The 16,930-nt window shown below is 28.8% G+C and overlaps 4 protein-coding genes across 6 annotated transcripts in view; all 4 read left to right on the top strand.

Moving 5' to 3' along the window:
• LOC149877743 (uncharacterized) overlaps positions 1–16,930 on the top strand; it is a 392,865-nt gene that overhangs the window by 50,861 nt on the left and 325,074 nt on the right. The gene's annotated exons all lie outside the window — the stretch shown is intronic.
• LOC145181722 (uncharacterized) overlaps positions 1–16,930 on the top strand; it is a 96,011-nt gene that overhangs the window by 22,751 nt on the left and 56,330 nt on the right. The gene's annotated exons all lie outside the window — the stretch shown is intronic.
• LOC145181897 (uncharacterized) lies at positions 11,897–13,136 on the top strand. Its single transcript, XM_080057087.2, has one exon. It carries the CDS (start codon positions 11,926–11,928, stop codon positions 12,667–12,669), a length of 744 nt encoding a protein of 247 aa, XP_079913213.2. The 5' UTR covers positions 11,897–11,925; the 3' UTR covers positions 12,670–13,136.
• LOC149877774 (uncharacterized) lies at positions 13,681–16,436 on the top strand. Its single transcript, XM_090073606.1, has 2 exons — positions 13,681–13,958; positions 14,461–16,436. Exons 1-2 carry the CDS (start codon positions 13,946–13,948, stop codon positions 16,434–16,436), a joined length of 1,989 nt encoding a protein of 662 aa, XP_089929732.1. The 5' UTR covers positions 13,681–13,945.

The following is a 16,930-nucleotide window of genomic DNA, read 5'->3' as shown; positions in this document are numbered from 1 at the left end:
AAAGAGTCCGACTTGTTTGCAAAACGTCCAAGAAACATTTGCAAAGTCACAAAAATCGTAGAAAACGCTAAGTCAGTTAAGAAAACGTGTTCGCCTATAAAAATGCTCAGTTACTTAAGAAGATGCATGCTCGGTTAAAATATCGCTAGGCAACTCAAGAAATTCCTCTTTCGATAGTAAAAAGGCTCGTGCGGTTAAAAAAAGTGTTCGTTTAATAAAGTGTTCTTTCGCCTAACAAAATAACCCTAACGGTTAAAAAAACTCTTAAAAAGTTCCTCGCTCGGTTTAGAAAATACTCAGCCTTGCTCGATTAAAAAAAAACGCTTGTGCGGTTAAATTTACAAGTGTTCTGTTAAAAAAAAAAACCTGTAACCCTAACCCTAACCCTAACCCTAACCCTAACCCTAACCCTAGCCCTAACCCTAACGGTTAAAAAAAACGCTTGTGCGGTTAAAAAAAAACACTTGTTCAGTTAAAGAAACGGTGGTACGGTTAAAAAAACCCTTGTTCGGTTAAAAAAGCACTTGTTCGCTTAAAAAAATAGTTGCTCGGTTAAAAAACCGTCTTACGGTTAAAAAAAACTCTAGTTCGGTTAAAGAAACCGTGGTACGGTTAAAAAAACCCGCTTTCGGTAAAAAAAAAAAAAAAAAAAAGCACTTGTTCGTTTAAAAACACTTGTTCTGTTAAAAAAAAAATCACTTGCTCACTGGAAAAAACACTTGTTCGGTTAAAGAAACGCTTGTTCGGTAAAAAAAAACTCTTGTCCGGTTAACCCTAACCCTAACGGTTAACAAATACCCCGCCGATTAATGAGTTACGCGGCTGCTTAGGAAAATCCTCGGTCGGTTATGAAAACACCCAACCGCTTAACTCTTTCATGCACCAATTATTTTTCTGTAACTAACATAACTCATAAAAAAACATCTACAAAATGACAGTGGTACTATGAAATGTTAAATTAGACTTTTTCTACAGCCTTTTTCAACTCTCATTTATAAAACAATATTGTTTTCAATCGGTTAGAATGCACCATTTGAATTGGGGAAGCTTAGCTTGATTTGTTGTTATACAACAACCCAGCGCATGAAATGGTTAAAGAAATACCCACCTGCCTAAGAAAATACCCAGTATCCTAGGAAAATCTAGTATCCTTAAAAAAAAATAAAACCCTCTGTCTCTTGAACATAAATGCAAAAATCATTTAAAAAAGCAAATTCATTTTCAAAAACGTTTAAAAAGTGTAAACCACTTATTAAAAGAAGACTTTACAAAATACTTCACTGCTATTTAAAAAATACTACACATCTATTTCAGAAATTCCAAACCACACTACAAAATGAATTTCAAAAACATTTGTTTGTTTTCAAGACAGAAGTTTTCATTACAGAAGACGCTGAATCCATTTTAAAAAGATGCACAGTGAAAAATGCCTACTTTTTATTTTTTTCAAAGGCTCGGTCACTTTCAAAAATTGCAGTCCCTTTTAGAAAAAAAAGAAGTCTTTAATTAAGAAGCAAAAGGTCTCTTTAAAAAAGAAATACAAGTTTTCATTTTAAGAATGGTAGATGTGACTTAACCAACAATTTTAACTCACATTTAAAGAAACACATTAAGTCGCTTTAAAATATATAATAAGTCACATTCAAGAAGCTTCATATCACTTTAAAAGGGCTTAAGTCACTTTAAAAGTCTCTTAAATGTCTAGCTCACTCACTCACTCACTCACTCACTCTCACTCACTCACTCACTCACTCACTCACTCACTCACTCACTCACTCACTCACTCACTGCATGATCAAAGTCTTTTAAAAAGACTATTCATGTTTGAAAAGTGCTATTTCACTTTTGCTATTTCCAAATAAATAAAAAGTTTACATCACTCTCAAAAAAATGCAAAGCTGCTTAAGAAAAAGCTAGGTCACTTTTAAAAAAGATAACTTCATTTGTAAAAAGAACATCAAGTCGGTTAAGAGTTCTCTGCTCACCAAAACCAAAACAAAAGGCTAAGTCGCTTTAGAATGTAAAACCAACTGCAAACCATTTTAAAAGGGTTTAAAGCCAGTTTAAAAGTCTCACCAGAGATGTCCAGCTCACTGGAACAAAGTCTTTTAAAAAGATTATTCGCATCAGAAAACAGCTAGCTCACTTTCAAAAGTGTTGCTTTAGAAAGAAGCTAGTTCGCTTTTAGAAACAAAAACTTCATTTCTAAGATGAAAATCGATTAAGAGTTGTCTGCGAAACAAAACCAAAAGCTTATTTGATTTAAAGAAACAAAAAACGTTTAAATGGATTCAAATTCACATTGTGAAGTAGAGCAACTTTAGAAATACAACAAATCACATTTTTAAAATTTTGCACATTGCAAAGGTCGTAAGCCACTTTAAACGCAAGCCTAACCCTAACCCTAACCCTAACGCTATATCATATTTAAAAAAGAGCCTAAGTCACATTAAAAAGGTCACATCATTTAGACAACACGAAGCTGTTAGTCCAAACAACTTGCAGCATCACCATCACCATCATTGTCAGCAGCAGCAGCAGCAGCAGCAGCAGCAGCAGCAGCAGCAGCAGCAGCAGCAGCAGCAGCAGACGACGGAGAAAAAAATGCAAATTCAAAAGGTCTTCCAAGGAAACAGTCTTCGAAATCAATCAGAAAATAACATCATCATTGCAAAACAAAACAAAAAACAAAAGGAGGTGTTTGCATTTAAAAAGCTCTCTCAAAAGACAAACGAATACGACTTACTCATTGATTGGTTGAAACTTGCTGCTAAGATGAGCTTCCTTTTGTTACATCACAGGGATGCATAATTGTACAGCCACAACATCTACCCAGCATTACCTCACTCAAAACTAACTAAACACTGTCTCATTCTTAGAAACGAAACATTGTTTAACTTAGCTTAGAGTAGCTAAGGTTAAATAGGTCTGTTAAAAGATAGCTGAAATTCTTAGCTCCCTGCTGATTGTTTTCTTCTATACATTTCCTTCTTTTTCCAGCTCCCTTAGAGTTTGAACCCTAACGGTTTTGAATTTATCAATATAATGCCGTTATTCTAACCCTAACCCTAACCCTAGCCCTAACCCTAATCCTGACTCCTCTTGTTCCAACTTTTTGTAGCTATTTTCATATCAAGCCAAATGTCTCTCCGTTAGGCTTTTTCTAAGTTTCTTATGGAGTTTTCGTCTTACGGAGGTTATGGTTCTTTTGTTCTTTTCGCTCTACCAATCGTCTTGCAATCTACCACCCACGTGAATCTACCTTTTTCTTTCTATGTACGCTGGATCCGCTCAAAGTCTGGAATTTTCGACATTCACGTGACTGCTCAGGAATTTTGGAATGTTATTCTCCGTTATCTAATTTTATTAGGTATATCCATATGGTGGTAAGCGTTTGTATTGGAATTAACTGTTTCTTATTCTGATTTCATTATTTTTTATGATGATTTTTGAGACGGAAATTTGTGTTACGTATTTTTTTTTTTTTGGTCTTTTCTTGCTTTCTATGTGCTAATTGAATCCCTTATGAAGTTGTTTCTCCATCAAACGACATTGTGTAGTGTGTTGCCCTTTGAAAAAGTCAAGCACTTATTTTTGTACCCATCATGTCTTTTGTGTTTAGTCAAATGGATACGAGATTCTCTTTAATCCCTCATAATCCCTGTTGCTCTTTTTACTTTTATCTTATTATATACACCTAAGCCTCTATTTTCTCAACATATCACAGTTGTATTTTTAATCATTATTTATGCATGTATATATACATATATATATATATATATATATATATATATATATATATATATATATATATATATATATATATATATATATATATATATATATATATATATATATATATATATATATATATATATATATATATATATATATATATATATATATATATATATATATATATATATATATGCATACCAGGATTAGTCAACTTGAGGAAATTTTCAAATCTAAAATTCCATATCCACTCAATCCTTTCCATCTAAGCACTTTTTTAGAAAAAAAATTATCAAAAATAACCATTTTTGCAGGTCCAGGGGTAAAGTGAAATGAATGAAATTTGGAAATTTTTTTTCTGGGATGTTTGTTTTTACTAATATATTTTACATGGTATTGTAGATTTTTTAAAAAAAATTTTTATTTGTGTTTACAATTCTTTTTCAGTAACATAAATACCGTATTTATGTTACTGACAAAGGATTACACTGTTTGTCCAAAATATATACCTTTTACTTTTTTATTTAATAATGTAAATCTATAATAAATTTTAGTAATTTCTATAAAGTTTAGATTTGGTGAGTCCCATCTATAGTAGCTGAACAATTAAACAGTTCAATTTATTGTAGTAATAAAATATTTTACATTTTAAATTTTACATTAAACATTTTTAAATTTTGTTTTTTAGGTCAGTAAAAATTAAATAGAATAATCTAAATATGCATAAAGAAGAAAATCAGTCAAAATTAAATAGAATAATTTAAATATGCATAAAGAAGAAGAGATTGGTCAGACAATAGGAAGTAAAAGAACACTAAGGTCTAAAACTATTCATTATCAAAGAAGCACAGCCAACCATTTAAGGTATTAATTAGTTTTAAAAGGAATCCCTTAAGCTAATAAATTTAACTTTTTGTTACTTATTTTTTGTAAATAAGGCTGTCAGCTTCCAACAGGATGGAAATAGTACAGCACTTAGCTTACAACCAATCATTTTCCCCAAGAACATCAAAAAAAGCTTATCCTCAGAAAATCTATGAAAGATGTGCAATAAAAAGTAAATGTGATTGTATTTTGGTCAAGGTAAAAGAGCCATGGACTAAAGCTGGATTTTTTTTATACTAAATGGTCAAAGTCTAGTAAAATTTCTTTCAAATCTAGACAATGAATATTCAAAACTTAAGAAGTTTTAAAATTAGGGGATCCGCTGCAGATTTGGCAAAGCAACAAGATTATAAAGTTTACCTGAATAAAATATTTTGGGCTGGCATTCCTGATCTTAGGAATACAATAAAAAATGACAAAAAAAGATCTGATTCAGACAAGCTTGAGGATTTGGAGTTTCTGGAGGACCAAGAAGGGGAAAGAAGACTTATGCTTGGATCAAAAGATAAGAAGTACAGAAAAATAGTATGTATTTCTTTTAAATCAAAATAAAAATGATTGCTAGGCTTTCTAACCAACTTACTTACTTACAATTTAAATGCCACTTAAGACGGTTTAAAATAAAAATAGCTAAACAAAAGAAATAATATTCACTATTATATACAATGTCTCGTATAATTTAACTAAATTAATTAGTAGTAAAATTTATATTACATTTTTAGGCAATGAAGAGTAGCAGAAAGAGAAATTAGAGGGTATAACTAATGTTGAGATTAAAAAAGATACTAGTGAGGACTCCTTAAGTGATTCTTATTTTGACCCTGGAGAGTGGTTTAAAAGATAAACTCACAACAAAAAGTCACTGCTGAAATTCCCATAGATGTTTTTGCTGGTAATGTAGCTCTTATGGCTACAATCAGTAATATTTCTCCAAGTGTTTTACATAAAGTTACAGGTGCAATTCTAACTCAATCAGGAGTTGATCTGATAGATTTCAAATGTAGCCAGTCTACAGCAGCTAGAAAAATGAAACATGAAAATCATAATATATGCATGATATCAAAAGAAGATATTCAACAAGCAATTAATGAACCCCCATACCCATAAATAGTGCATTTTGATGGCAAAACAATTGATATAAACAAAGGAATATGAATGAAAACTGATAAACTGGTTGTACTCATAAATATTGAAGGTGAGACACACTTGCTTGGAGTTCTTCCTTTATCCTCATTATCCCACCATCATCCTCTGGTGAAGATTAGTACAATGGTGTAATAGACCTTCTTAAGGGGTTCAATCTTGAATCCAAAGAAGGAGGAATATGTTTTGATACTACTGCAAGTAACAATGGGTTAAAGAAAGGTTCTTTAATTAGAATATCCAACAATATAGACAAGTATCTTTTACTTATAGCATGCAGACATCATGTATGTGAATTAATAATGGTTCATTTTTGTAGTTAAGTTTCAGATGAACATTACACAGTACCAGATAGTTTTTAAAAAAAAAAAAAAAAATTTTGAAAATTACAATGAAACAGAACTGATAAAGTTTGATTGGAAGGTAGTAAGGGGAATCATTCTTGAGAGAGCTTTAGAAAGCTTTAGAAGGCTTTAGAATGTGGAAGTCTTTGAACTTTTGCCAAGAATACATTACAAAAGGTAAAGAAAATAAAGATTTTATCAGAGATGATAGAAAAGAACTTGCAGAACTTGTTGTAATTTACCTTTCTTCAGTTACAAAGAAAACCTGGGGCAGTTCATCATGCTAGGTTCTTATCCAAAGCACTTTACTACTTAAAGCTACAGCTTTAAAGCTTTGTAAACCAGAACAATAAACTCAAGACAGAAATCAGGCTAATAAGTAAATTTAAAGTTTGCTTTTAAGCCAAATGTAGAGATGTGACGCGTTTTTTTAGTTCTTGTTTTTTGGTTTTTTATGAAAAAAAAAATGAAGAGGTCTGTTTTTTTGGTTTTTTTGGTTTTTTTGGGAAATATTCAAAAACTCATCATTTAAGCTACTAAATTTAACTTTAATGGCAATATTATTAAACCCATTTTCATTTCAGATTTATTTAGGAAAATTAAGTCTGAATTTGAAAATTCTTTTTCTTTTGATATGTTTAAAAGTAATTGTTTTAGTGTTAATGTTTAGGTTAACACGGTTATAGCAGTCCTGTATAAAAAATTATTAGTTAATTTTATCTTCCTCTATCTGATTTTTATGGACTTTATTGTTATATATTGACACAATAAACACTTATCTAAGTTTATTATGCTTAATTACATTTACTCAATTTTAACTAATATTTGATATATATATTATTACCATTATTATTATTATTATTATTACTATTATTATTATTTATTATTATTATTATTATTATTATTATTATTATTATTATTATTATTATTATTATTATTATTATTATTATTATTATTATTATTATTATTACTATTATTATTATTATTTATTATTATTATTATTATTATTATTATTATTATTATTATTATTATTATTATTATTATTATTATTATTATTATTATTGTTATTGTTGTTGTTATTATTATTAAAGTTACTGTACTTATAAAGTTTTCAGTTGCAAATAAAAAGTTATATGCAGTTTTAAAAGCTCTTTTTAATAATCAATTAGGTTCTTTATTTAATTATATTTAAATTCTAGATATTTTGTTTAACATAGTAAATTTTAATTATAAAAATGAATAAAGCAGGCTATACAGGGGGAGAAATAAAACCATAGTTGCCTATTTATTTATACCTATGATGCCTAAAAACGGAACTCAAATGACTAAGCATATTGAAAAATGATGTAAAAAGTCTATATGCAAATAAATCAGGTCATAATCAATTCTTTTGGAACATCCTTTTCTGAATCAATTTGTAGAAGTAAAATACCAAGTTCCATGTTTGACAAAAACTGAAAAGGTGTGTATTGTATTTTTAAATTTTAAGACTTATTTGAAGAATTAACTGATATGGCAACTAGCTTATTAAAAGTTTATGATGTATAGATTTTAGATTTGTTCCATGATTGACTGATGTACCAGTATGACATTATCTTTTGCAGGAATTGATGATTTGAATTGAACACCATGAAAATGGTACAAGCATAAGTACTCCTCAAATTAATAACTTGAGTGTAAATAAAGTTCCTATCACTTTAATGCCTTGGTCAGAGTCTGAAGCAGTTAATATAGAAAGTGACAGTGACTTTGTTTATGAATCATTAGATGAAGGTAGTGTAGGGTGGGAAGACTCAGAAAGCACATCCATTTAGAATATCTTTTATAGTTTAAATATATGTTAAAATTACTAAATAATTGACTTTTTTGCTTAAATATTTATACTTTTTTTTAATTGTATATATACTAACTACACAATGCTACACTATTTAGCACTAAATTGATAACCAATTAAAACTAATAAAACATTATTATTCAAAAATATTAGAATATGTAAATTAAATAAAGTTGGAGCTTTGTTTATAAGGGCTTACTGGCAATAAATTCAACATATGTAACAAACAATGTAAGACCAATTTATTACATAATAAGTATTAGGATTTTCTATTTCTTTAAAGATTTGAAATCTGATATTAAATAAGCATAATATTGTATATTTGTATATTTAAATTATAAAAATGGTTATTTTGTCATGGACAAGTATAGTTTCTGTATATAATGAGTGTAATATTTAGGATGTACAACAATATTTAAGAAGTAAAACATGACAAATAAACATTCTCATACAATATACCTAGATTTATATCTAACTTAATACTAAATTGCCTAATAAATATTCTTAGTAAACAGCTCTTTTAAATTTTTTATTAAATTAACTTTAAATTGGTGTTTATACATTGTATTTGTGATTATAATGATCATATACTATAAACAGACAAAATAAACAAAAACTCTTCCAAATTGTTTACCAAGAAAAATAAAAAACTTGTTTAAAAAGTCAAAAAAAAATAAATAAAAAATCACCAAAGAAAAAACAAAATAATGCAAGAGGAAAATAACACGTTTTTTTTGCAACTCTTGCCAAATGATATTTACAGGCTAATGACGCTATTAGAGCTCCCTTTCTTGATATAAAAGTAATACACCAAATGCAGCAGTACTGAAAATTTTGTGCCAAACCAAATGCTGTTGATTCAATTTTAAACTCTCTTTACCAACATAGTTGGTATTTAGATTCAACAATGATTCCTCTTGCTCTGTTGGATGATAATGTCATTTGAGGAGAAAGCAAATCTCGCAAAACCAATTCTAACTTTTAAAATGCCGATTTCAGTATGGTACAATACTAAAAACAAATCAAAGATAGATATAAAAGAAAAAACAAAAATGAGAAACAAAATTAGTGAACATCCTTCTTTACTTGCTCTGTTGGTTGATGAATTTTCATATCTTATGTTTGATATAATTGGATTAGAGGAACAAAGGATAAAAGATTAGCTTTTGCTTCCCTGAATTTTAGCTTTCCCCCTGAATTTTGGTTTACTCAATCTGCTTTTAAAAGCTTTCAGAATTATGCCAAATCTTTAATTATAGTAAATGATCATTTAGAAAGATCTGTTGGAATGATGCAGGAATTTATTCACCGATACAATAATGAGAAAGATAAACGGAACATATTGCTAACTGTTGAAAAAGTTCTTTGTTTCTTCAGAACACCTGGAAGACGTTCAAAGAAACTTTCTAAAAGTAAATTTTCACTTAATGTTCAATTTCACCACTTTTCTTCCTTTCACTTGATAAAAGGAAGAAAAGTGGTGAAATTGAACATTAACACAACTCATATTATTTGCTTTTGAAATTTAATCCAATAACATGAAACTACTATCAAATACTGTAATTTCCTCAAATCTAAATACAAGAAAAAATTTTTTTTGAAAAAAACTACGATACCATGTGTTTTTGCTAAAATATATTGGTAAAAATAAACATTCCAGAAAAAAAAAATTTCAAATTTTTTCCATTTCACTTTCCCCCTGGATCTGCAAAATAAATTTTTTTAGAGAATTTTTTTTCTAAAAAAGTGCTTAGGGGGTAAGGATTGAGTGGACCTGTTGAGCTCAAACTTTTTGTGAGTTCTTTTTTAAACATTTGCCCCAAATCTAGAGTGTATGGTATTTTAGACTTGAAAATTTCCTTAAATTGATTACCCCTAATGCATACGCAAACATATATTTATATTTGTAATAACATATACATTAGATTCCATCATAACCTTTATATTCATTTACTTCATATTTATATGTGTACATGTTGTTTATGTTTGCTATTATATTTTCATTCCATTAGAGTAGCTGGTCTTAAAATGTGCAAAAAGTGTTGTTAAAACAGATTTTCTTCAGTAGTTGTAGTTAATTGACTTTAAATCAAGAGAAGAGTTCTTTTGCTACATTTCAGGTGCAATTTTACTTTCTTTCTTCATCATTTTTCTTTGCAATAATATTTTTAAATTGAACATTTTACTTTTAATCTAAATGAAATACTTGGAATTTAACATAAGCATTACCTATATTTGAAAGTATATTATTTTACTCATTGATTTACATTTGTTATGTTTCCTTGTTTTAGTTTCAGGATGTGTTATTTTAACTGTATATGCCCTTTGCTATTTAACAATTACATTTTCAAATTTTTCAATCATGTTGATTGGAGTATTTATAAAAAGTATTTTTTTCATTTTCATATTATTGTATCCACTTTTTTAGTTTTTGAAAACTTTGGAAAACAGTAAAATCATGCATTGAAGGTTTGCGGATGTTGTTTTGATAGAAGGCCTTCACTTAGTTGGTTTTTTTTGTTAACAGAATTTATGTTATTATTTTTTTGGTTATTGTGCCAAATTGGAATGAAGGTGAAAAAATGGGAAAAAGAAGTTAAAAAACAATAAAAAAATGAAGGCTTTTTAAGAAGCAAATAGTGACTTGTTTTTTTATTATCAACTTGTTTTTTTATTTTTTTATTAGTAGTAGTTTTAATGTACTTTTATTTGATTAATAGGTTTGCTAAGTTTATCAATTTTTCTATAAGTTTTTAGTTTTTAGATGACGGTGATCAGAATGAACAAAAAATGCACCAATTTTTTAATAGTAAACTGATTTAAATTTATTTGTTACAATTTAAAAACCCAATCGAAGCCTTTTTTTAAAAAAAAAAAAGATGACCAAAAAATGTTATATTTGTGAATATGATATGTAATGCTGTTTTTGGAAAGTTTACAAAATTCTTAAAAATCTGTGTGGTAATTTAAGTATATTTTGTCAATAAAATACTTTTAGATGTTTTTTTTTTGGCCGTCATTGAAACCTTTTAAAATTCATTAATCACATCCATTTTTATTAAAGTCAATTTAAAATTATCTAAACAATAATTGACATTTTGAAGTAGACAAGTTTTGTGGGAAGATAATGCTTTTATTAGCATGTGTTTGGCAGGATTAAAAGTTGGATGTTTTTAATTCCTGTGATACCCATCAGAATTTTAATAGTGAAATATCCTTTAGTTTTACATGCTAAGTCGGTTTTTATTGCATATGTTTTAGTTTTTGGAATTATTTGATTGCTTATATTTTTCTATTTTTTAACTTATATCAGTTTTTTATTATAAAATATCAGTTCAAGTCAGAGTTTTGACTCATTTTTTGTGGATTCTGACCTCTGTGCGCCAATGTATGCCTTGTGAAAGAATAACTTGATGATTACTATTGGGCTTGGTGTTGTTAATGGACAAAAGAAACAACTTTCTTCTTGTATATTAAAGAAAAGTGAAAGAAAACACCTTTCATAAAAGTTCCCTTTAATTTGTCGCGAGGTGTTTTCATTCTACGTTGCATAATGTAAACAAATCTTGTTAATATAAAATCCCATTTTAACATATTAATGAATCGTTCGGAAGTGTCCTAACGGGCTCCACTTAGTACTTATTTTCTATTATTTATACTAATTATATTTTTTTAATTAATATATTAATACTAATTTACATTTTACTGTCATTTGTGCTTAGTAAATTGCTGTGAATACTTTATTAGATAAATACCAAGCACTTCACAAGGATATTTTATTTTTCTGAAACAGTCTATAATTTTTTAGTTTTTATGTATATATATATATATATATATATATATATATATATATATATATATATATATATATATATATATATATATATATATATACACATACATATATATACTTTTTGCAAAGAATTCAAAATAAATGCTTTAATTTTTTTTAATAATATATATGATTTTCTTCTAAAAGAAAAAATGTCATCTACATGCTGTCCCATTGGCAGCGAAAAAGGATTATCAATTGACTATGTGGCAAATGGAAAAGTTATTGATCTAGATGGACTTAATATATATGAAGTAGGGGAGATGGGTGACAAAGCTGTTATTGTGTATTATGATATATTTGGTTTTAATGGAGGCCGAATACGTCTAGTTTGTGACCAAATAGCAAATGATGGTTACTTAGTAGTTCTAATTGATATATTTCATGGTGATTCATGGCCTGCAGAGAAACCATTAGGACCTGAATTAATGAACTGGGTGTCTCAATTTAATTGGGAAGGAATTAAAGCAGACACTGATAAAGTATTTAAGCACCTAAATGACTGTGGCATCAAAGCATATGGTTGCTTAGGTTTTTGTTATGGTGCTTGGCCAATTTTTCATTTAAGCCAAGATAAAAGAATTAAATGTGGAGCTAATATCCATCCTTCTGTGCATGTTGGTTCACTTTTTGGAGAAACTCCTGAGCAACTTGCTAGATTGATTGAATGCCCACAGCTTATATATGCAGCAGGTAATGATTTGCCTACTTATAATAACGGTGGAGAAGTAAAAAATATTTTGTTAGAAAAGTTTGGGGAATTAAATGACTTTCAATTGTTTCCTGAAATGCTACATGGGTGGGTCGTACGAGGAGATGTAAATAATGAGAATGTGGCAAGAGATGTAAAATTGGCTATGAATGGTCTTCTAAATTTCTTTAAAAAAAACTTGTGACCTGTTTGACAATCCATAATTTCCTTCATTTGAAAAAAGCATTACGTTATACAAAAACACTATATAGCTTTCTGTTATACATTTTTGTAGAGTAAAACATTTTTGTAATGTAAGCTTAGAATAAAATCTGGAAGAAGTTTTTCAAAAAGTATTTTTTTTTTATGATATAGTTTGCATATATATTTTTAAAAACCTTTTAATTTTTTATAATTGTTTTGATACCAATCAAGTTTTATTTTTCTATCAATTTTTATTGGTTTTTAAAATACACTTCAGCAAACTTTTATGTGGAAGAAAAAACGTTGAATTTTTGTTTGATTTTTTAAGTTTTTAAAACTTTTCATGAAAATAGGGAAATTTTGGAACTGTACTTATTTGAGCTCTTTTCTTTATTTTTGTGATTTTTTGCAAAAAAAATGTTGAAATTGTAACATATTGGTTTTGAAAAAAGCGTAGAAAATGATAAATAGCAGATTAACAGTTTAATTTCGGTAATGTCCTCAACCAAAGATCCTCTCAAAATCGTAAGAAAATGTGTCTCAAAAGTAAACGGCATTCATAAAATGAAAGAGTTTTTCTCCTAATTTTGTGCACGCTGCTAATAATAACTTCTCTGCTTAATTGGACTGAAAATGTATACCGATTTCCTCTCCCGTTCTCATTAATCACCTTAATAGAAACTATTTTGTTATTTTTTATATAATCAGTAAAAGAAGATTCTTTTTCTTTCTCTTTTATTAAAAAAAAAGACATTAACCTTAACTCTAGTTAAATTTTTCTACTAAACAAATTATGATTTAATAAACTTTTAATTCGCACTTTTAGAACGTCTTCTATGAGGAGTCTTTCATGAGTCATGCTTCAACAATTAATTTGTTACCGACATGCTTGACGCAATAAAAAATAAAAATGAAGTTAAAAAAAAATTCGGTTTTTCTGTAATTCGACAGCGCTATAAATTGTCTGGTCGAAGCCATACTAAGGATTTTTGAAACACCGCACAGTGGAGTATTTGTATGACAAAACCGCTCAAAAGTCAAAAAATCAAGTTCGCATAAAAGTCTTATTAACTTTATTATTTTCAAGCTAGATAATTGCTTCATTAGATTATGTAACAGAAAATTCTTCTCGATTTTTCCTTTTGTCGTATTTTTGTTCAGAACGTGGCGTTGTTATTTGAAATTTCGTAGGAAAAAAAAATTCAAAAATTTGTGACATTTGCTATTGCAGCTATTATTATAATATTGTTCAGTTTTGAAAAAATAAACGGCTAATTATGGCAGAGGAAGGTATGACCTATATTTTAAAATAAAATTACATTAAATTTCTGAGTTATTGTGCATAATATAAAGCATTTTTATGATGGACTATTTGAGTTTTAATTTTCATATAAAATTATAATGTAATAATGTTTTTGTTAACAAGTATGGTCTTGTCGAGTTATAATTTTTTTACGAGCAATAACTATAGGCTGTAAACAATCAGATACTTTTGTAAAATTATCCGCCAACGTCCGCCACTTTTTATATTAACGCTTCAAAAATAGTGTGTAGACCATTTCGTAATATACACAATCTCGTAAAACGTCTTGAAATAGCTATAAAATAAATTCTTGTTGTCTAATTTTTGAATATTTTTGTACAAACTTAACCAAACTACGTAAATCTTAAATTGTATCTAATATATTAAACTATCAAACTATAAAATCTCAAAAAATATATATATATCTTATTTGTCTTTCATTAAGGTCACACCACTATGTATTTACTGATTTTATTATTTATCATGTAGATTCGACAGAAGTCAAAAAGTTGTTCACTAGAAGAGAGTTATATGAAATAATGAAAGATTGTAAAGGTAAAAAATTTGATGAAAAGTTTTCGTTGTTAGAAGAACACCTTATAACAGTCATGAAATATCCAATAGATCAAAAAAGTACCATAACAAGAATTTTAAAATTCTTTAAGAGTGATTTCAAGAAAAGATGGATAGCTGCAAGTTATAAACAAGAAAGTTTTATAAAAAACAATAAACAATGGCTCAAATCAAACATCGAGCTACCTTATTGGTCAATAAACATTCGACAGAAACCTGGACGACCATCAAAATCATTTATAGAACTAAGTGATTGCAGCAAGCGTCGAAAAACTATGGATTTGCGCAAACAGGTCTCTGTTGATGAGTTGACGTATGCAGCCAGAATGAGCCAGCACACTTCAGGAAATACTGATGTTTCAAAATTTATTAAAGAAATTACGGCCACGCCTACCAGAGCAAAGAAATACCGAAAAGCATTTAATTCTGCTTTTAAAAAAGTAACTGTCAATAAATTAACACCTCAAGAGGCACTGGCACTGTTTGTAGAAGGCGATTTTACCAGAAAACAGTGGGAACTTATTCAAAGTAGAAACAAAAGTGTCTACCCCTGCTACTCAATAATACAACAAGCCAAAAAAGAATGTTACCCTAATAAGGAATCGATACAAGTAACCGAAACAACAGCTGAAATTCAACTACAAGCATTACTTGACCACACTACATTACGCTTATATAAATATGTCTCAGAGGTTGTAGAAAAGTGTTCAATTGAAGAAAAGAAAAATATGGTTTTAATATCAAAATGGGGCTGTGATGGATCGCAACAAGCAAAATTTAAGCAAAAATTTCAAAACAACACCGACAGTGATGCAAATATTTTTCAAAGTTCTTTAGTACCTCTGAGAATGATTGTTAAAATTGATGGCCAACAGGAAAAAATTATATGGCAAAACTCAGTCACCTCATCTCCAAGGTTCTGCAGGCCCATTCGAATACGTTTCATTAGTGAATCTAAAGACATAACAATGGACGAGATAGAGCACGTAAAAAACCAAATAAGGAATCTCAGGGAAACAAGGTTGCCCAATGAAATTGGAAAAATAAAGCATACCTTGCTTTTTACAATGGTAGATGGTAAAGTGTGCAACGCTGCAACTGATACTACATCAACTATGAGGTGCTACATATGTGGACAAACATCGAAAGATTTTAATAAATTGATTAAAAAAGAGCCAATCAATACGGAAACCATCTCATTTGGACTCTCGATTCTTCATGCAAGGATCCGCTTTTTTGAATCGCTTCTTCATTTAGCTTATAAAATACCTTTACAAAAGTGGCAAGCTCGATCAGACAAGGAAAAAAAAATTGTCAAAGAAGCAAAGAAGAAAATACAAACATCCTTCAAAGAAGAATTAGGGCTTCAAGTAGATATACCTAAAGCAGGGTTTGGAAATACGAATGACGGCAATACGTCAAGAAGATTTTTTTCAAACCCGGAATTATCTTCACAAATAACTGGTGTTAACTTGGATTTGATAAAAGGTTTACACGTTATTCTTGAAGTCATTTCAAGTGGATATAAAATTGATGCTGTTAAATTCGACGCTTTTGCTCATGAAACTGCTAAACTGTATATCAATCTGTATGGTTGGTATCCCATGTCTCCAACCATGCATAAAGTTTTGATGCATGGTGCCGAAGTAATAACTCATGCAATCCTCCCTATCGGCCAGTTATCCGAGGAGGCAGCTGAAGCCCGAAACAAACACTTTCGGCAGTACAGACAAAATTTTAGTCAAAAGTTTTCTCGTATCGACTGCAATACAGACGTATTAAATAGGCTGCTATTGAGTTCAGACCCATACATAAGTAGTTCTAGATCAAAACGGCATAAAAAAACGTTACCTTTTCCCAAAGAAGCAGTCAATATGATGATCTCAGCATGAAGCTTTGATAAGCGAATATGTCTTTTTGTTAATAATAAATTACTCTTTAAAAAATTTTATTTTTTTAATTAAACATTTAATTTTAATAAAACTCTGTGTTTTAAACTAATAAAGCGAAAAAAAATTCATAAAATATTTTTGAGCAGTTTTGTCATACAAATACTCCACTGTGCACCGCAGCAATTAGATAGATGGTAAGTTTTTCTGCATACTTCATACGTCTCAATCATTCTATATTATACAATGGGTGAGCACATGCGTTTCTGTGTAAATGAACACCTGTTAAAGTTTTACTGGTGAGATTTTGGGAAAAAAACATTTAAAATTAGTTACATTTTTTATTTCTTTTGGATATCCTACAACCGTGATAATATAACTTTTTAGATATATAACAAATTAAAATAATTTTCTAAAACTAAAATGGTTTATAATAAACTAAAATAATTTGTAATAAACTAAAAGAAGTTAACTAAAAATTAAGCACTCCGACTGAG

Source organism: Hydra viridissima, unplaced genomic scaffold (assembly GCF_058129835.1).
Source record: "Hydra viridissima isolate aposymbiotic clone 2 unplaced genomic scaffold, HvirCarnegie_v1 scaffold_16, whole genome shotgun sequence".
NCBI classification, from domain to species: Eukaryota; Metazoa; Cnidaria; class Hydrozoa; order Anthoathecata; family Hydridae; genus Hydra; species Hydra viridissima.
Note: the sequence above shows the minus strand (reverse complement) of the source record. Positions and strands in the feature narration are given on the sequence as shown.